Source organism: Bombus fervidus, chromosome 5 (genome assembly GCF_041682495.2).
Source record: "Bombus fervidus isolate BK054 chromosome 5, iyBomFerv1, whole genome shotgun sequence".
Classification (NCBI taxonomy): domain Eukaryota; kingdom Metazoa; phylum Arthropoda; class Insecta; order Hymenoptera; family Apidae; genus Bombus; species Bombus fervidus.
The window spans coordinates 11796130-11818737 of NC_091521.1; the positions used below are offsets into that span (position 1 = coordinate 11796130).

General features: G+C 36.7%; 1 protein-coding gene across 3 annotated transcripts in view; it reads right to left on the reverse strand.

Moving 5' to 3' along the window:
• LOC139987840 (A disintegrin and metalloproteinase with thrombospondin motifs 15) overlaps nucleotides 1-22608 on the reverse strand; it is a 174673-nt gene that overhangs the window by 51544 nt on the left and 100521 nt on the right. For all 3 annotated transcript variants that reach the window (XM_072004571.1, XM_072004573.1, XM_072004570.1), the window contains exon 6: nucleotides 3802-3991. In XM_072004571.1, coding sequence (XP_071860672.1) covers nucleotides 3802-3991 — 190 coding nt within the window. The remainder of the gene's footprint in view (nucleotides 1-3801; nucleotides 3992-22608) is intronic.

Consider the following 22608-nt stretch of genomic DNA (forward strand, 5'->3'; position numbering starts at 1 on the left):
GGGACAGGGAAATTCAGGTGCAGGCCGGAAGTAGACGAGAAAATTCAGGCGCAGCTGCGGGTAAAAGACAAGGCTACGATGATACGAAGCTTCAAGAGATCCGGTGTTAGGTTCACCGACACGCAAACAAAGGACACCTCCCCTAATCGACTACCATCTAACCAGATAAAGAAATTCGAGAAGATCAATTCGATGGGCGCGCCAGTGGATCACCAGGGCCCAATACAAGCGATAATGCCATCGTCGGACCAGAGTGATCAAGGACGAGATTAGACGCAAGATCGAACGTTCGGAGGGATCAAGGTTATCGCAACTTACCCTTCTAACCGGCACAACGAAGAACGACTATATTATGACTGTGATGTTCTGATAGCGTGTATGAGCGAATGAACGTATTAACACTTTGACAGCCGCTGTCATTTAGATATAATAATTTCGCTCTTGCATCCGTCGTCGACTATTGTCACGTTTAAGTAATTTCAGTTTCTTTTTTTAATTCATTTGGCACTTACGCGCGAGACAAATAATCTCTATGTTTGATAGCTTTATCATTTTAAATATAGGATATAAAAAACGATTTACAAATGCACTGGAAAACCCGGCAGTTTGTGAGCCTAATGGTCTAGTGAAAGTCAGAATGGTCAGAAGATGATTATAATCCCGATTTCTGTATAACTGTACGCAACGATCAGGAAATAAATCAGTAAATTCGTATAATGTATAAATGTACAAATAAATTGACACGATACTATAAAGATTCAATAATGACGATGATCTCGATGGAATTTTCTCTAAAAGTGTATCGTAATTATACGATAATAGACCAAGCGAAAAGTACTGGCTATTGACAGTAAGTGCTACGCGCAAGAAATGCCTGGCTGTCAAAGTGTTAAGAATGGGTTAAGATAGGATCCCATCCGCGTGGTGCGAAGATCATCACGCGCCAAATTGTCTATTAGAGCGTTACCAGAACCTTAAGCGAGAAATTACAACGTCCCCTCTTTGTACTTTAACGTTAGCCTCGGAACTCGTACGGGATGATCGTAATTACGACCACACCTTTGCGACTTCGGAGGCATAGCAACAGAGTGGCGTGGTAATTTCCGCCCCACATAGATCCGTGTAATTCGATCGCATTATCGCACGTGTGCCTCGAGTGACGTGATGGATAGTCGGGGTGCACTGAGCGCGCCGTTATCTATCTCATTCTCGATGCGTTCGTCCAGGAATGTGCAAATTCGGCGATTCTATGGCCGCTGTAACGCTGTCGCAGGCTGAGCTTCGAACACGCAGAGCCTTTGAACCGAAGATCTATAATCAGTAAAGTGGTAACAGTAAATGGTAACGTAACGAAACGGTAACAGTAGTCAAGGACTCACTCGTGTGCTGATTGTTAATCGTTTGTCGAGTCTTGCAACAATCGGTAAGACGAATTCAGACTTACAAGTCCCCTGCAACGAGTTGTCCGCGGTTTGTACGAGTCTCGCGCGTGTATGACAGACATCCGTAGCAAGGCAATAAGCCGGAGTCTGTAAGGTAGTGTTGAGCTTCGTTCGACGCCAGTAAATCCCTGGTAAGATAGAAGCGAGTATTCGCGAACCGAGGTCGCGAATGAATATCGTAACCTATTGTAAAGTTTCAATCGTAATTGTATGATATAACAAGTGGTATAAAGCGGAGCCGTGAGCGTGTACGTGTGGGTATCGATAATGTGAAACGGTCAGCATCCAACGTGTGTCTTAGATGTACTTAGTTATCTCTCTTCCCTTTTGACTTCTTCCTTCTTCCGATTCTCTCCAGCGTCACGAGACGCACGAGCGACGACGTCTGTTCATGTTTGTATAATCTTGGGTCGCTCGTACGTATCGCGAATAAAATTGTATTTCAATTTATTAGATCGAAACATTTGTTTCCTTTCTTTCCTATCCTTCCACATGCATCTACGATAAAAATAAATGTAAAGCTCGAGCGAGAGGCGCCCGGGTATTCGTTCGTCGCGTGCTGGCTACCGTAAATATAAAAGTCTTAAAAAGTAAACAAATAAAAAGATCTAAAAAGTAAAATAGAAGATTCTTTCTTAATCTGTCCATAGTATAGCAAAATTCCATTTATCGGGCCAAAATTCGACTTATTTCACATATCTAAGTACGAGAACCTGTTGTTTGAACGAGAATAATCATAGGTAGTAAGAAGAATCAGGATACTGTGACAAACGCGAACTAATTCCAACACTCGGCAAACTGAGCAATTTGTTGTTTAAAACGAACGTGAGTATATAATATTTAGCGTACTTCTTTTGCCAAAAATTCCTCCACTTTTGTATGATACAGCGTATCAAACGAATCCTATGAACTCAGATACAGGAAGATTTTACCTCGACCTACCTCTACTCTTAATAATTTACTGTTTTCCACCTTGTTTTCTATTTTACGAAAACCCTTGCATAACAATTGATAGCACTGAGAACAACGATAATCAAACGTATCTAACTGGAACCTAGAAAAGTACGAATAAAATCGCTGGCAATCTGGAAACGAACGTCATTACACATTCAAAATTAATTTATTCGATGCTCGATCAATACGAAATTCCTGCACCTTTACACGGTAAAAGAGAAACCAGAACCGCGATGAATTCATAAATAAAAAAGGAGTTTTGCGAATCGATCATCATCTCTCGGAGAAACTCGAAGATCATCCAACGAACATAAGACAGCAGTCGACGGCTGACGAAATAATTAATCCGCGCCTTGGTGGACAATGAAATGGCTCGACAACGGAATGTTAATCGAGCTGTCGAAAAAACCGGTCCTGGGCCAAGAAATGAAGAAAAAAAAGAAAAAAGAAAAGAACGATCCCATCGTCCAGACCCCTGTCCATTTATTTATTCGCAGATCTTGGCGGCGCACGCTCGAATGAACTTTCACCGTGCGACACACGCGTGACATGTCGTTCTTTTTAAAAGAAAACCAACCAACCAACCAACGTACGTTGGTCATGAATAAAACGATAGGTATCGAAGTCACCTGAACGTTTTGTAGTACTACAAACAGGCTGTGCCTGTTCGTTGCACACGTGTGCATCGTTGTCCCTCCTAATGCGAGCTCCACCAACTGCATGCATTATTAATACGTTTTCGGCGCGAGACCACTCTCGTTCCTCTCCGAGAACCAACTTGGTTTTAGGGGAGCGATGTTTAGATTGCGGATTTTTATGCAAATTCATGCCTTTATGAGCGCCGTCGTGAAAGTGTGTAGAATGTAAATAAAGCTTTATTGGGCTTAATATACGGTGACTGGGAGATGTATTTGTAGGTGGCTTCATCTTATAACGAACGGTCCACCTTCGTCATTTCCACATTTCATTTTTGTAATTAAATATTCGTAACCATATGAAAATATTGCGAAGTTTAATATACTTGAACTTAATGATTGTTATATAAGTGCTATGGTAAATGCAACGCACAGATACGTGTTACAGCCACTGTAATTGTGCACCATAAAGATACGAATTTGCATAAATATACGCAGTCCAAAGATACTTATTAACTCGGAGAAGCTCGAATCCTTTCAATTGATGTTTACTAAAATATTGTTATTTTTCATGATGTAACTCGATTAATATTAATCCGTGTAACTGATATTACGAATATTTTCAAGAGAAACACGCGTGAAAATCAAATGCAAAGCTAGTTTTGATGCCGAGTTGCTTCACGACGTACTCAATTTATTTAAATTGCTGTTTTAGAAAAAACAAAGTGAACAAATCTACGCTTTAATTATTTCAAATATTTTCAACTCACCCTTCACGCCACAGTTATGAGTCTCAGCACGATCGTCGACGTCGTTCATTCGATTATGATCCATGGTGTACGGTCTTATCTTCTGGATGGCGTGCTCCAACGAAAATTCTAGAGAATCCTTGTCACTCTGCCGCCAGGGCTTGGCTGGTTTAATTATGTAGCTTCCCGTCGACGTTCTCACGTGGCCCGTCTGCGGCAAAAAAGTATGCCAAAAATTCGGTGAGTCACTGCAGCATGATTGGCCTTTATCTCCTCAATGAAACTGGCTACCTACTGCTAACCATTCTTATTTTTTTTTTCTTTCTTTCGTTCGGATTCTCCTTCGTTCTTTCCCCTTCTTTCTCTTTTTTTTTTATTTTCTCAAGCCACCGAACCGTGAAATTTCGTCCAATTGTCCGCGTAATTTCTAGCCAGATGAGCTTTGATAACGTTTCGTTAAACCATATCCGTCGCGGTGAAAGTGATCGATCGAGTCTTTTTCCTTTAACCCTTTTTACTTTTCGTCGTTCTTTTTTAATGGTCAAACAGAGATTGTCGCATGCAAACAAGATTTTTCATTGTACGAGATATTACCAGGTAATTTTACAAAATCGCGATTCATCGTACGGTGAAAGGAGATAATTGATTTACGAACATTTTTATGTGACTTTCGTTCTCTTTAAATTGGCGCAAAAAGAGTGGATCGCGTTTGGTTAAGTCCAGCGTTTTTACTCTCCGATGTTAAACTCGATCCTTATATTACACCGTTTATGATTTTAATTACTAAAGACAACCTTCTCAAATCGTAGTCAACTTTTTGGTCGCGTTGCAAACAATTCGGGTGCTGATTTAAGAAGGTGAAGGAAAGTCTCGATTTTTAACTTTTGAATATTGTTGGCAACGGAGTATTTAAAATTGTGAAAAATATCGTAAAATATTCTTCTAAAAATGTGTCTTAAAAATTTTAGGTTGTAACATAAGTTCGTCCTATTTCTAACTATATTTACAAATGGAGAAAACGGGATAAATATGGATATGTTGCAAGCTAAATATTAAAGTGTAGCGTGTTATCAGATAATAACTAGAATTCTTTTTATCGAATGCAAGTATTTAAAGCAAATATCTTTTTCTATTAAAAGTTCGCATAAACTCATACGTATAAGTTATTCTACATTTTGTTAAAAAAGTGAACGTTAAAGAAGAGATACAGTTAAAATTAGATACAATTTCAAATATACATAGTGAGTTTGAAAATCGACGAATTCATTGGGCTATTCTTACGAACCATAGATCAATGTCCAGTAACATGAGTCATCCGTAACACTCAAAGGCTCAGCTCGTCGAAATTTTGGCATCCGTGCCATTCTTTTCGAGTATGCTACAGGAATTTCCAACTGGCGTTGTCACTTTTTTGTCCATTTGATGCTCGTAAAATATACAACGCTCAAAACGTGTTTTATTACCGAACCCCATAAAACTTTCAACAGAAAAAGCACTTTTTACTGCTTGAAGAATTGTTAAAAAAAGAAGAGAAATTCTGCGGTTGAAATTTTTTCACAAACTCCCACTTCTCTGTCGATACTTTCACTAGACCAGAATTACAAATTTACTAAATCAAATTACAAATTAAAAATAATTTAACCATCCTCAAAATTAAATAGTACTCGGCTATTAATAAAACTTCATTAGCCAAACATTGATTCCTACACATCCTAACAAATATCTCATCTTAAATACCATATGTATGTATTATGTAAATTATATTATCGCTAAATATCTTCTGCACACTTCTTTGCAAATTTTAATTCTCTATAAACGAACACTCGCGATCTAACGATTTATTACCTTAGCCAAATATAATGCGAGTTCGGAGAGAAATGTATACATAAAACAAATGAAAAAATTCGAAATTTGTCGGAGAACCTGCCGATCGACAAGCCGAGATACGAAAAGTATCGCGGATTAGTCCGGTGCATTCATCGCCATTTATTTATACATGCAGCGTTGCCCTGACATAACTTCCTCGATTTGAATGTGAAACACACCGGCTACATGGGACGCCCCCGCTAAGCATATGCCACCCACGTAAATTCCGTGTGAGGGCAAAGCCGCGGACCGCGGACGAACTCGAGCGGATCAGGTGAAAATAATCGATTAAAACCGAGCGCGTTCAACATGCCGGTCTTCTGTTCTGTCTCGTTATTGTTTCAACGATAATCGATAGACCGCGGAAAATTTCCAGATGCAAAAATGCGAAAAATTCACCGTACGAATATACAAAAGTAGATAAAATAACGAAATTGCTCTGATTCTTATAATTTGTAATGGACGAAAAAAATATCTAAATTATTCTCTTTGAATTATCGATATGCTCATAAAAGCAATAAGAAATATAAATTTGCATAAGAATTCGTGGCCTAGTAACCCTCAATCCGATTACATAATTATTTTTCGTGTCTTATCGTTCATCTTCTTTTGGAAGAATATTCTTCTGATATTCGATCCTGGCACCGATTAAGGACCAAAAGTAACTAATTTCTTTTACAAACGTAAAATGCAAGAAAAAGAAAAACACACGGTACATAACGCAAGATCTGAGAAACAAAACTTTTTGTTTCCAAGTACTGTTGAAAGAAACTTTTCTAAAAAAAAAAAAGAAAAAATTAATAGATATAATATTATAAGAAGATACGATGGTAGATACGAAAAAGAATATCGAACGATAGTCTGACAGAAAAATGACGAGCCGTATAATACTGATCGTCCACAAAATTGCTTGTTGATCGACGACGGGTCTAATTAAGAAGCTTATAATTATTATCGGTCGACCAGTTGCAGAAAAAGGAGTCATACGGGCAACTGGTTGAACCAGAGCCAGAGAAAGTCGCCCTAATTAATTATTGCTCCTAATTACAGGAATCTCTGCTCGTCGTCGAGAACGGACCGATGAGTAACGATACGATTCGTTGGCTGAAGGGCGACTAACGGCCACACGTCGATTATTATCAACGCCTCCTTAACGCACTTCCGCTTGTAATTTCAGTCTCTCGAGTGTAACCCCTGATATGCAGATAACTTAAATAGCATCTGACATAAATAAAATAGGAATTGTTGCGTGTTCACAGGACATTAACACAGGTCTAACAACTTCGCCAGCAATAAAGGAACTGCTATTTGTGTTTAGAACTGTTACACAGCAGATTAAATATTATACACGTGTCTTATAGCCTATGTGCTCTTTATTGAAACTATAAAATCCTAGATGGTCCTTTTATCATTTGATCTACATAGGTGGCATCTGATTGCTTCTTTATTTAATACACGTCTTTTCTCTATTATTTGTTTCGAAATTCTAGGTATTTGCTCGTGAACGTTCGTACGGCTCTAGTCATACAACATTTCCATCGATATAAAATTTATGCGTTCTACAAATTAAAATTATATCCTTCCGTTCGTTATAATAACAGACAAAAGAAAATTTAAGACTGGTACTTCTCCTATGTATGCTGCAGTATATGATTCACGTAATCTCCTCGTTGACTCAAACAACGACGCTTGAATAGGATTACGTTCTTTTTATCCATTCTCTCGTATTTTATATTCATTTTTGTAGAAGCACACGATAATTTCCTATTCTTTCGTAAATCAATTCCATTCTTGATCCACTAATTTTTTTATTGTTATTTTATAAAATATATACAACAGCGCCTCGTTAACAACTAATGCAACCAATATAAGTGATTATTCCGTGCAAACATAAAAAGAAGACTAAAGAGAAAATACCCCATTGACCTCGCTAAAGAAATAAAATAGACAAACTCGAGGATGGTATGCCGCTGGTGATAGCCATCCACAAGTTACTTAGCAACAAAGTTAGAAAAATTTACCTAACATCCAGCTGGACAAATTGTAAAGTACAAATTAAATAAATAAAAAGATCCTCGTTAAAAACTAATGCAACCAATATAAGTGATTATTCCGTGTAAACACAAAAAGAAGACTAAAGAGAAAATACCTCATTGACCTCGCTAAAGAAATAAAATAGACAAACTCGAGGATGGTATGCCGCTGGTGATAGCCATCCACAAGTTACTTAGCAACAAAGTTAGAAAAATTTACCTAATATCCAGCTGGACAAATTGTAAAGTACAAATTAAGTAAATAAAAAGATCCGTGGAAGCTTAACCGACTCACATTAATTCTATTTTACCCTACATAGAAAGTCTGTAAAGGTAGTTTCCATTCATTGCGCAACACTTGCATGTTGCCCGGCAAAATTTTGATCATACGCAGCAAGGTGGAATACGTAAATAGGAAAGCAGCTGTGCAAACCTTTCGGACAAAGGGATCGAAATAAGAAAACTACGTACGTATGGATAGACTTCTGTTGCGAGTGCCTAGCTACGTATACAACGAGAGCCGCGTGGTTTTCTATTGAACGCCGAAAGACAACGTGGCCTTTCAGCTGTCGTGGTCGTCCTATGGATTACGACAGCCGTAAACGGCCATTCTGCACGCGTGTAAACCACCTATAAGGGAAAAAGAAGTTCACCTTTACGAACATGTTGGTTCACTCATTCAGAATCGAAGATCGTACGCGCGTGCACACGGTGCATTTCTCGGAGAGGAGAGCGAGGAAATTTATTGGCCAGCTGGAAATCCGTCTGATTGTCGATCCTCGTTCCCTTAAACGATCGTTACACACCGTCCATGTTTTCTTCCATTTACGAATGCTTTTTACGCGAAGCGTCGAGCTCGAGCGTGTTCGAGACACAAGTGAAAAAATGGCAAGCACGAGAAAGCGTCTTCTTTGTCTCTGAGACACGAGGAGGCGAAAAGGGAGAAAAGGGAAAATATCGTGTGCCTTTGTTTATTTTTATTTTTAATTACAAGTTGCAGATGTTTCCTTTTTTTTTTCTTCTTGAAGAATTTTTTAGATTATATCGGTTTATGAAACGATACCTCTATAAACTTTTCATACGAGCGAATTGTAATTGTTGAAAAGACGTTTCGTTCGAATAGATTCGAGCGGAATTGTCCGGTACTAATAATAGACACGCAAGTTGAGCTTTCGATAGTGATTTCAGGTTGAAGAAAACCGTTTGTATGCCGACAATATTTACGTAATCCGCGCGTAAATAGAATCATTTATCAACGATGTAAAATTAGAAGGAAATCTTTTTATCGATCTCCCAAAGTTATCATTAAATCAAAGCAGATTTTCAAGAATGTGTGGGTTTATCTTATGATGGGCAATTGAATAGTTTCTTTCCTTTTTTCTTTTTAGCTGTTGCGCTTTTTCTAAAATTTTGATTTTTAAAATCCATTTTGTATTTAAAATTCAGCTAACAAATATATTTTACGTGTTAATAAATATAGTATATCTCATATTATTATGTATAAAGAAAATTACAAATAAAACATTTCGTTGTGTGTAATGTGCAAGGATCTAACGATTCGAAAGCGAAAGAAGAATAATTTCGGAGTAATTCATTCAATAGAACGGCGACAGCTAAACAAATTTGCAGTTTGTACATGTTGTAATAATTTATAATATTTCAATAAAATATTGAAATAAAATATACTTCCTTCTTTAATGTTATTTGATCCTTTCTCGGAGGGTAGCTTCAAAGAAATCGATAGTTTAATACCAGAAAACAAGAAAGCAAGAATAGGAAATACCCAATGCTACAGATGATTCACTTTTAACATACTCCTTGCGTCTATGTGTATGACTTAGCATCTCTTCTCACAATCGTTCAGGAATGCTTCCATCTCGGTGGAGAACAAATAAATTTCACGAGGTGCTTCTTCGGAAGTTTGTTTAATCATTGAATCAACAAATCGAGAAGGGGCAACGTCTCGCCTTCGACTTCCTGATAATTCGCGTTGTACTTCCGTTTCAATACGAAAATGTATTTAGGGACGAAAGAGTGTACGTAGTTGTTATCATTTCATACCATTTATTTCTACATATTTGCAAAATCTGTTTAACATACCGTGTATGCAATTAAATTCATTCGGAGCAAACTATAGCGAAAGTGTAATGAAATTAATTTGAGGTGACCGAAATATAACTATATATACATTTTTAACTACATTTGTTACATGTAAATAATGTTTAACGATTCTCCTTATCTTAATTATTCAAGGACTTTGCAATTTTCTGCTTTGCAGTTTCATTAAAATTATCGGTTGTGAATATGTTAAGAGCCATTTATATCAATGGCGTCGAGCATTTGCTTATCTTTTATAATAAATTAGGAGTAATTATATCATATAATACCTCTGTGGTAAAAAGTTAACTTCTCAAAGATTTAACGAAACAGAGGCAAAAGGAAAACTCGAAGAAACGAATAAATTAAGGAGAAGAAAAATTGAAGATCACGTTGCTGCAAGGAAGATAATTGAACATTTGCTAATACTCATTTATTATCAAAATTCTATATACCATTATGTGGAATTGAAAATAATAGAATAATATATATATATATTATTTTCAATTATAAATTTCAATTTTCATTATTCATATTATTCTATTATGGTAGAATACAATATAATATAAATTATAGTTGAGTTATATAAAATTATATAAAATTAATGTTTCATATATAGAATTGGAAACAATATAATCTATTGGCATTTAAAATGCAAAGTAAACTATGTTACAAGCGTAATAGAAAATTAATTTTATATAATCTATTTTTATATCAGTTTACGTCCTTCGCTGTATCCACGATGAAATTCCTTAAACAGCCTTAAACCTACATTGAGAATTAACACTTACGGCGTTGTTAGTTGATCGTTGCTTCACAAATTACTCGATTTCCAGAGAATTAAGCGCTCTTAACCCAGATTTTCTAAATGGAATTCGTCGTGTTCGAGTCGATGATTAACCGTGCGCTTGTTGAATTTAATGATCGTTTGTAACGTGTCAACATGGTATTCGAGTAAAAGCCTGCATTTTTTCTTAATCGATTAAATTCCCGAAGAAGGATGGCTGGCATAATTTTATCGAGCCTCCTTTTCTTCCACGTTTAATGAAATTTTCATTTTTCTATGGTATGTCGTGTTTACGAGTATACGTGGAATTATTTCTCGTATTTTTCTATAAAAGTTTCGAGAAGGTTGCTTTGATACAGAAAAGGGAAATACGATGACGGCAATGAATTACATTTCACGTTGCTGTGGATGCGGAGACTTCAAGGTTTTCGCCGTCTTTCGAAATTTCGTGTACAGTGTGCTTGACAAGTTTTTCAATAACTTTCATATCGTTTATCTCGATTCTTTAAACTTCGTTCATCAAGGAAATCTCTTTAAAAATATTTTCCCGATTTTTGCAACTTTACAAATATGATATACATTTTACTACGAGTGAAGCATGAAATATTTTTTAATATTTCAAATATCAAGCATTTATTAATGTTTCAGGTGTGAATTATTTCTTAACAATTTGAATATATTTATCTGTTTTCTCTATTTATTCTCCGTCCATACAGTACATATGTTTGTGAATATATATCAGGTTGTCCGAAAGGTGTCTTTCTTTTACAGACACGTCTTTTACAACAACGAATCTTTATACAAACGTGAAACCTAATCTGTCGAACGTTGTGATCTTCATCTTGATAGAACAGAACGGATCATACGTAATTCGATAAAATAATATCGAACGGAAAATATTGTGCATCCATTATTTCCTTATAAAACGAAAGAAACTTTTCGGACGACCTAATATATATAAATTTTATTTCTAAAACATAAAACAATACAGGCGATACTTAATAGAAATTAACAGTTTGAATGTAAAAGAAATTATTCACTTTGCATCGAAAGACTCTTATATACACGACATAAATCGTTTATTTATTACTCGATGTTTTATTTTATGTTAGGAACGTCTATTACAAAAGATTTTTACAAGTACGGCTACGAATGAATCATTAAATATTTTCCACAATAGCTGTTTCTGTCTATTTTTTTTTTTTTTCAATATAGAATAACGCAATATCGATCAAAATGACGGGCAATAAATGTCAAAGTTTTATTTCAAACAAAGAATGAAATGAAAATTCAGACGCGCAAGCTATCATTGCGAATCGATTCTACCATCCACCTTGGTAATTTCTCCTTGAATCAAATCTCTGGAACCTCTTAAGTCTTTCGAGATGGTTTCAAACGTTATTGCCCATAAAGAATATACGTACAGTAAGAAGCCATTTGGATCTCTTGCATCGTGAAAATTGCTTGATTTGCAATTGCGAAGAGCGCAAATGAGAAAAAAGTAAAGATCGAATGACCGTTTAACCCATTCTATTTCTATCGCAGTTCCAATTTGCATCACATATCGCCATTACACTTGCAATTATCTATGAAGAAACATAGAGCAACGATGTTCCATTAAACTCACGTACGATCTTGCGTTTGTTTCATGAACGTCATTAAAAATTACATTTTTTCATCCGTGATCTCGATTCTTTCTACAGTTGAATAACCCTAGAAATTTTCAAGGAAAAACATTTATAACGATCGGCTAACAAATAAGAAAATTATCAAAGACGAATGTTCTCGTGTTCGAGGAAACGTGTACAATTTTTGTACATTTAAACGTTACTTCTATATATAAATATAAATTTCTTTCGTACTCGAAGATCCTGGAAAAAGTCATATCGTCTATAATAAGAAAACGCCTACTTGATAAATCAACCGATTGAAATTAACAGTCGTTCGGAATCTAATTCTTCCCTCGATGATTTCAATTTTCTAGTCGTACGTTAACAGTGAAATAACGTGCAAGAGTTGCGTAAACGCAGCCTGCTTATAAACTTGTGAAATCTAAATGAAAAAAGAAATAGTAACCGGTAAGTGTCCTTGAAATTCCTCGTCAAAATTTCAACGTCAATTCAAGTAGAATTCGACGATGAAAACTGACCGGGACAAAGTTACGAACGAACTGGTTCCTAAATTAATGGATTAAAACCAACGCTATCTCTGCTTACAAAGAGAAGAACAAACGTTTCGTTCAATCCACTACTAACGAAGATACGCGCAAGTTGTACCCAGTTCAGCCACTACATAACAAAGATATCGATCGATCAATCTTCGTGCACGACTTTCCATCGATTCTACGCCTTCCAACAATATCATCCTCTTGCATCGTCCATCTTCTTCCAAGTTTGCCATAGAAGCCTGCAACGAGTCGAATCTTTTCTATCGAACCTATCTATCATTCGATTCGCTGGATACGTACACAGACAGCGAGGGCTAGAGCGTGGAAAGAGAAAGAATCGCGTCGTACGCTGGGTGCATTCGCGATTTGCATTCCTGCAGGCGTGCACCTCCACGTCCCGTGGCTATCCGATGGCACAAAGACTGACTTCAGGGTTACCGAGAACTCTTGGCAAGAACGCCGTTTTTCTCTCCTTCCCCTGGCTCTCTTCTCCTCGCCGAAACCCTCCTCCCGTTCTCTGTCAGTCCGTCCCTCTTCTGCCCACGTCTCGCAATCTCTTTTTGCCTTTTCAACCGGCGAACGCTGGCAACGACCTCGAAATCCACCGCTGGAACAACTCATCGACCTTTCGACGAGTACAGCTGATCTCCATCGACGGCCACTGCTTTTCCTTTCGATGACCGCCGCCACCTTTTTCGCCAACGAAGCTTTTCTTTCCGATTTTTCCACAAGGTTCGTCCACCGCTTTCGTTTCTCTCGTCTGGATTCATCGTAGCGTACGGTTGTTTTCTGTTGTTTTCTCATTGTCCACTGCTTTCGTTTCTTTCGGTGAGATTAGGACGCGTAAGGATTTTTATCGTCCTTTTTTCTTGTTTTAGTTGGTAAACGTTTCCTTTAGGTTTTTCGAAAAGATTCGTCGATTTCTTCCGTTTCTTTTTATCGAGATTAGAGTGCACAGCGTCTCCTCTTTATTTTATTTTTTTTTTTTTTTCGAATAATGAACTTTTCTTCTCGATTTTTCAAGAAGAATCGTCGACCGCTTCCTTTCGTTTTTCTCGTCGAAATTAAGGTGTATTCGAGTGGGATTTGAGTGGGCAGTGGTTCGGGATGAGTTGGCAGAGAAATTTCGGGAGTTGAAGGATCCCGGTTTAGGTTATTCTTTGTTTGCTTCCATGTTTTTTGAGGATACATATTCATCGATGAACATAAATAGACTGTAACCTGTATTCTTATTGTTCTATTTTATTTCCAAACATATGCAGTTTCATTGAATTTCAAATGTGTCTTCTAGCTTTTTCCTTTCTTACAATTTAGTTAATGGTTCGGAATACGATTAAAAACGACGATGAAATGTTAGAAGTTAAAAGATGTTGATGCGTTTAATAAACGCTTCAATTATTTCCTTTAATTAAATTTCTATGCCTTTCTGTCGATCTAATTTCCATTATAACATCCATCTCCTATATTCTACCTGCTATTTCGTTCTTTATATGTTCTACTAGAAAGTCGTTCTTCATTTTTGTCGTTGATTTATTAATCCAGTTGATGCGTGCACGAACATTCACCAACTTAAGCAGCTTCCTTCAAGTTGAATAATTTTAAGAAAGTCGAATGACAAGTTCGAACGAACTCTGCGATTTTCGTAATAAATTCCGAACGTTGCAACTGCATATCAGCAAATTTCGATAATCTTGAACGATCATGTTCAACTCGAGCGCGTTTTGAGAAAGTCGAAACAATTTTAATCGGATCGAACGATGTTGCACCACGATCGAACGATTTTGTACTTTCCAACAATTTTATGTCAATTTCGATAAATTCGAGCAAATTCTATCACGATACACCGTAATACGTGTATCGTTTATGTGTAAGTACTTATTATATCGTTTCGATTGACACATATTCCGCGCGTCTGATCGAAGTTGAAAGGACTCAATCTCGAAATTGTTAGGTACCCTCGTGCTGTCGGATCAGCTTGTTCGTTTTAAAACACAGTTTCACTTTCTCTACTCGAATTACAGTCTCGCTTTCGCCACCCTCGACACCCATTCGCAAATATCGAGTGCATGGTTGGATGGAAACCGTACAACATTCTTCCGACCCACTTGCTCCAACGCACGAAACTTGATCTCCACTTGACAGCGAAAATTTCACGACGAATTATTTATTATTCGACTGTTAACGATTTTCAACTCTTCGCATCGTTTCACATCGTTCGACTGCCTGTCCACGTTCACGCGAATTTTCGTATTTCGTAAACGCGACTAAAGCAACGGAATCTAAACAGAGATTCCTTTGATTTGGCATCATAATACTGCGTTCTGCATATTTTATGTATTTTTACGTATCGCATTTTTAAATTTCTTACGAATGCACAGAAATCTACGGTTCGATAGACAACGCGTTATAAATAATTCACGAACGTTTATGTATTTAAGGGAAACTTATGGGAAGCGTAAAAGATACAGAGAATGCACATGATAGATAAAAATATATCAAATCTTCAAATTATGGTGCTTGTGATTTTTTGCGGGAACAACGAATTTTTGCGTAGGCTCTGTTTCTTGATCTGTGTTCGTAAAGATATAAATTTGCAGAAATGTCCGCGGTCTAGTAACGAAGTCGTAGAAAGGATACGTAAAAGGATTTGAAATAAAAACCGGCTTCCATCAATAATTTCTCGGAATCATTACGCTGTCTATGGTCAAATTTGATATCCAATAACGTCTTCAAATGGAGCACGTGCCAAGCCAATACAAATCTAATTTGTCAACATAACGTGGCTACATAACATCCTATCATAAATCTTTTCCACTTCTTCATCTGGAGCTATTTAAAGAGCAATATCGTTCCAGTTGGCGAAACAAAATGCTAACTCTTGATAGCTGACTCATCTTATATTTGCAATTAGCTCAACCATTGTCAAACGGTCACGAAAATTCAAGTCATATCGAATTCGATCGCGTCTTTACACTTATTAAACAAACTAATAGGCAAGGTAACGAAGCGTTCAATAACGTTGAATTAATCTTAGCGAGGGCAGACATATCTTCGAATATCTTCGTTTAGAAAAAGAAGAAATGTAAAACTAAGATGGAAGCATAATACCAGATATATTACGAGAAACGTGTGCTATTCTTAAATGGAAAATAAATTGAACGACTTAAAACCAACGAGGAGAAATCAATGGAAAATAAAGAAAGTTCATTTTACTAAATTTTTCTGAGTAAAACGAACGACAGGATGAACATCCTACGCGAACAAAATTTCCGAAATTCGAACGAACGACTTCCACTTTCGATCAAATTTCAGACTACCAGACCTAAAAAGCATAAATCTCAGAAATCGGAGGATAAAATAAAATTTTTACGAATCCTTGCCAAGTACGATCGGACATCGATGTTACTTGCCTTAAGACTCGCCATAAAAGAATATGTTCGTCCGCTTGTTCGGTGTAATGGTAATTAAAAAGAGCAACACGACAGGTCGCAGGATTTTTCATCGAGTCCCTCTTAGAACACGATTTTATGCGATATGTTTTATGTGTTCGATGGGTAACGAGGATACAATGGCGGCTTCTGGGTGGGCTACCGGCCTTAAACTTTTCAATGCGAGCGGCAGCAGGTCTTTGCATCCTGTGCAGCACGCAGGATACTTTGTATGGAATCGATGGCTACGTGTGCGATTCTCGATACACGGCCGATCGCCTCTGTGTAAACCCGTATAAGGCGACTAATCGTCGCGCATGCTACGATAAAAGAGCTTCGTTAAACGGATGATGGCTAAATATAATTTTATTATGGATTTTAAAGAGTTTTAAACGACGATAAGATGGTTCGAGAGCGACGACGTAGATTGACAAGTTCGATTTTACGCTGATGTTGATTATTAATTTAAAAGCGATCGGAAAGACGATTTTTAATATTTTGATATTAATATTTTATCTGCAGTATATTTCATGTCGATGTAATTTTGATTTCTGTCTACTTGCTTCTTAACGAATTACTGGTAAAATCCTCCTTTTTACCTTGTTACCATTAGATGGAAATTTTCATTGCAATTTCAGGAGAACTTTAGAATTATTTTATTTATAAGTAATCTTACAATCAATTTTATAGTAAATTTTGTATTAAGTAATTTTAGAAGATTCATTTTTATATCTCGTTACGGTATTATTTACCTTGTTACCATTAGATGGAAATTTTCATTGCAATTTCAGGAGAACTTTAGAATTATTTTATTTATAAGTAATCTTACAATCAATTTTATAGTAAATTTTGTATTAAGCAATTTTAGAAGATTCATTTTTATATCACGTTACGGCATTATGGAAATACATGATGGCAATAATTTGTAGATATCCTAACACCTTTCTATCAGAAAATTAGTTAAGCTGACTTGAAAATCGCACACGTTCTTCATAAAAATAGCCGCGACAAATATCTTACAATACATAGACGTACTGTAACGACGATTTATAATAATTTAAAAATTGATTAAATTCATATAAAATAAATATATAAAATTAATTATAAGATTACTTATAAATAAAATAATTCTAAAGTTCTTCTGAAATTGCAATGAAAATTTCCATAATTACTAATAACGAACCGATATACTGTTTGTTACAAGGTGTTACAAAGCGACAGTGATATTTATTCTTCAGAGAAATATGCCAAATTATTAGACAATCAATTAAAAATTTTTCGAGTGTAGAGAAAACGAAGCACAGATCGTTCTATATTTTTAAATACAGATTCTCATTCTCGAAAGTGTGCGGAACAGGTTTATCTAAACTTCAACGTTTTCAAAAGACATTGTACAGTTTGAATGCAAAATTTTCAGGAACTTATTTATGGGAAATTCGTTCCTCTTGCTCACGAGTCAAGTCTTGGTCCACCTTCAAAACCTATCCACCGAAACCGGAAGCGTCCTCCGCGTCGCGACCAACCACGGTCCTCCACCTTTCACTGTCTCAACCGTACGCTCTTGCAATTAAATTCACACTGCTGTTCCAATCAGCCTCGAACATCACATCCAACCGCAAAAAAAAAACCATCCAAGAAACACAAACACGGAAAAAAAAGAAGTAGATCGAGTCGATTTACGAGTGGACCGTTGATATATTGCGCTCTTTTCCGGAAAAAGGAGACGGTGTGATATCTCGAAATTAAAGGTAAATCGAATTTACTCGATGTGTTCCTGTGTTTCAAACTGTTACTGTAGTTTCTCAAAATCCACTCGATTTTTTTCTATGTGATTCGAGTAGAGTTTAGATACAGTTAGAAGGTTGTTCATTTACTCGACATTACTGGCGATTCTTTAAGAATTAAGCGAAAATTAATTCTTAGAATTGGTTTGGAAAATTTCCATTAGGAAACATTTGTGCAATTTAAGCTGGATGAAATTTCAATTATCGAAAATTTACTATAGCGCTCCTGTGTTATCGGATGTTTCTTTGAGATTATCTTGAAGATTGATTATATCTAGAAGCGTCTTTCTTTTACAAACACGTCTTTTACAACAACGCATCTTTATACAAACATGAAACCTAATCTGTTGAACGTTGTAATCCTTATCCTGATAGAACAAAATTGATCGTGCGTAATTTGACAAAATAATATAAAACGGAAAATGTTGTGCATCCATTATTTTCTTATAAAACGAAAGAAACTTTTCGGACGACCTAATATCTTCAAAAATCGTTTCTAAATTTCCTGACCCTTTCTCATAGTTTTTTTTTTAGGATTTTATGCGTTAGAAATAATTTTTCTAAATCCTCTTTTTCCTAATTTCGTCACACGAATTTGGGATATGTCACGCTCCTTGCCGAAAAAAAAAAGAAAAAAAAGAAAAACGGACGATGACCGTGGATTCGAAATGTCTGGGAATTGGAGGCAGAGCCAGGTCCCGAGGGGCAGACGTTATCTTTATTTAGTCGGCCGACTTAATATGCAGAACGCGATACATCATAATAAAAGGAGGCTGCGACCGTAGCGTGCGTTTACGCAGCGAGGCATTAAAAGGGACAGTGACGAGGCGCGGTAATTTGTCGTCTCGAACGCGCCTCCGAATACATTAATATTAAGCGAGAAATTGCAAAATCCGGCGATTTCGATGCTGGGAAACGAGAGTCTCTGCTCCGAGGCCCCGCACCCATCTCCGGGGAATTTTCGATGAAATTTAGAGAATCGGACAGAGAATTTGTATTTCGATATTTGGACGATTTTCGACGAGTAGAACTATTGCGATTTTTTATGCGTTTACAGGAAAATTGCACAAAATGCGCGTCATATGAAAAACATCTATAAAATGCCCAAATTACAGTGCTTTTTATAATATTCGGTAGGCGAAACTACATTCTGCCGAGATTTTACTTCCTTTGTTAAGATTTTACTTACTTTTTATTTATTTACTTATTTATGTTACTTACTTTGTTGAGGTTGACTGATAGAGGAACGAGTGGATGAATTTGTAATAGAAAAATATATTGAAATAAGTACAAGTATAAATATAAGTATAAGCATAGTTCAGTCAAGTTCAGGTATAGTGTATGCTGATCCAGATCCTCACTCTTATAGTGTTACAATACAATAGAAGAAGGACTGATAGAGAGCACGTTCATATATTTATAAAGGACATTAACCAAAGGACATTACCAAAAAGTTAACCCTGTAGCTGTAGCTGAAGGCTACAAGAAACAGCAATAGAACTCTACTTATAGCTCTTTTGTTTCTAGACCTTGTAATCTAAAACAAAATTTATATTCAAGAGTACCTTGAATAATATGGACCTCTCCTTATTTCGAATTTTTCATTTCACTAAATTCTATTTTCTTCGTAACAGCGGTCTCCAGGTCATGGATATGCAAAAGAAAAGATTTAGAGTTTTTCTTGAAGTATTAGGTCGTCCGAAAAGTTTCTTTCGTTTTATAAGGAAATAATGGATGCGCAACATTTTTCGTTTTACATTATTTTATCGAATTACGTATGATCTGTTTTGTTTTATCAAGACAAAGATCACAATGTTCCTCAGATTAGGTTTCATGTTCGTATAAAGATACGTCGTTGTAAAAGACGTGTCTGTAAAAGAAAGACACTTTTCGGACAACCTAATGATTATTTCAACGCTTTTAATCGTATCCTGAAAAATATAAATCTGTGTGAAAAGCCGCAGTCTAGCGGCGAGACTCTTTCGATTGACTAGAAATTGATAATCGTGTAAGAGAAAGTTCAATTAATATTACAACTTCCAATTTTGTTTCTCTTGCAATTAATAAAAACAACGAACATCGCTACAATTAACGTTGATTGTTCCATATTAATTTCCCGCTACAATTTTTTCGCCAGAGCTTCTCACAAAATTTGAGGAGATTCGTTCAATCGTCCGAAAGAAAAAGTTCACTTGTTTACGTTACGTTAACAAAGTAACGAGAATTAAACTGAAAGAAATAGGAATATTTCTGTAGGAGTTTTCCATAGTTGAAATCAAACATTTTCGCAACTATAATATTCTCCTCGTTCAATATATTTATTTTCTTTTTTATAGATATATCAACTTAGCTATGGACGAATATAAAAAAAAAACGTTGTAAATATCAAACTAAACAGACGATGCAATAAAATGCTAAAATGATGAAACTCATCTCGAACTCCGCCATTTAACTTTCTAAACAATCGCAACTTACCCTATAAAAAGAACGAACAAATAAATCGTGACGTAAACAAAACTTGACAAAGGTGCCATAAAACGATCATTAATGCAAAAGCTATATATCCTCGCCTATTACTGTCCTCTCTAATTTTCATTTTTACCGCGAATACGCTTCTCTCTTCTTTCCCAAGTCGTTACGACGCTAGTTCACACGAGAGCCGGCACGAGCTTAGGGTTGGCTTTGCATAATCGACGATCTTACGCGGACGCAGAGGTGCCTGTGTTAATCAGCCAGGCACACGCGGCATCGTTGTGTAAGCGCGTAACTGATTAATGACGACTAAACGAAATGCTTCGTGCCCACGTTTGACCCGATTGTCAGCTACGACATTTCTCCCGAGCTTGTTGACTAGCTGGCGACGTTGTGTACCGTACACGACGAAGATCGAGCCTCTTGTAATTAAACCTGTCAGAAGATCCATGTATACATTCGTGTACGCGTCGCTAACATCGTTTCGTGACAGTAAGGACGGCGTGGAAAAATTAAACACATCGCCAATCGTTGAAATCATTCAGGATCAGCAAAGACAGTTTCGTCATGGATCGGTTTAGACATTGGCATTCGGTTCTTCTATCTTCCCTTATTTAAATATTTTATTTCGCTATATCGTTTCCAGAAACCTCTGATATCCGAGCAACCTCAAGTTTTATAATCGTAAAAATATTTTTTAAATCGTCTTTGCTCTTCTTTGGACTTCAGGTTCTCACGAGGTCTTCAACGAGGTCGATTTGTATTTTTACGTTTGCATCGTGTAATTCCCTCATTTGTAGATCGTACGCTTGGTTTAAATACGGAAAAGCTCAGGACTTGACGCGAAGTAGGAATCTTCTCCATGGAAATTCAGCGTAAATCTTCTCTTTTTTCTCAATTTTTGGATACAACAAGGGCAATGACAAGACCTAAACGATTGAACAAGAGCTTTGTTACGAGGAATCTCCGCGAGATCGGGTATCCCCGTCGAACTTACTTCGGTAAGCATACGGTAAGTCGTATTATTGCTGGGCATTGTCTTACGTTACTCTTTGGCCCCCGCTTTCTACGTTTACATGAAAACCGAGAAGGATTAGATTCTCGCCACGCCGGAAACGTAATAAACTTAACTTCAATTTAATACTCTTCTGAAATTACTTATTTCCTGACTTCCAGAGCCTATCCATGGACACCGCGATCGTTGCACCGAACAATTGTACATGCATCCCAGTGCAAGGAATACGTACGCCATTCTTTGCTACGTAACATTTCGTTCGATTATAACATCCAGCACAGCAAAGCCGCAACGGTATACCTTTGCCACTCGAGGTGTACCGATCGGTTAAGCGTTACGAGGCCTACTACTAACATTTTCTGTAGTCATATTGCGAAGCTTGAATCGTTACAATCGATAATAGAGTCGCGAATGTTCCTAGTCGATGCGTTCGAAATGAAAATTTTGCAAGAACACGATATCCGTCTGTGAGGAAATAAAAAGGCTACGTAGTAGCTATTGGGTTGGCAACTATATGATTGCGGATTTTGCCAATACCACCCAATGACAAAATCCGCAATCACATAGTTACCAACCCAATGCAAAACCAGAGTAGATCATCATCGCAATACTAGAGCCAAGTGTGATATTAGCGATAACGAGACAGAGAGAGAAAGAGAGAAGAAACAACAGGAGTTGAAATTGGAAAGAAACTCGGATAATCTGGTAAATAAAATATGTATCTATCATTAGGTGGTATTGATAAAATCCGCAATAACATAGTCGCCACCCAAATGCAAAACCAGAGTAGATCATCATCGCAATACTACAGCCAGGTGTGATATTTACGATAACGAGACAGAGAGAGAAAGAGAGAAGAAACAACAGGAGTTGAAACTGGAAAGAAACTCGGATAATCTGGTAAATAAAATATGTATCTATACAGGGTGTTCCATTTAAATCGACGTTTGCGTATATCTTTAAAGGGAATCACGATACCGAAAAAGGTTCCGAAGGAAAGTTAAATGGTTTCGAGGATGTAGGTTTTTCTCTTCTAGGTAGAAATATAGAGGACGTATAAAAATATTAACCTATTTATTCGAGATATTCGCAGGCGTCGATTTGGATCGGACATTTTGTACGTTCACTTTGTATGTTACTGGGTGTTTTATGAATCGGTCTTTATGCAACGATCGATCG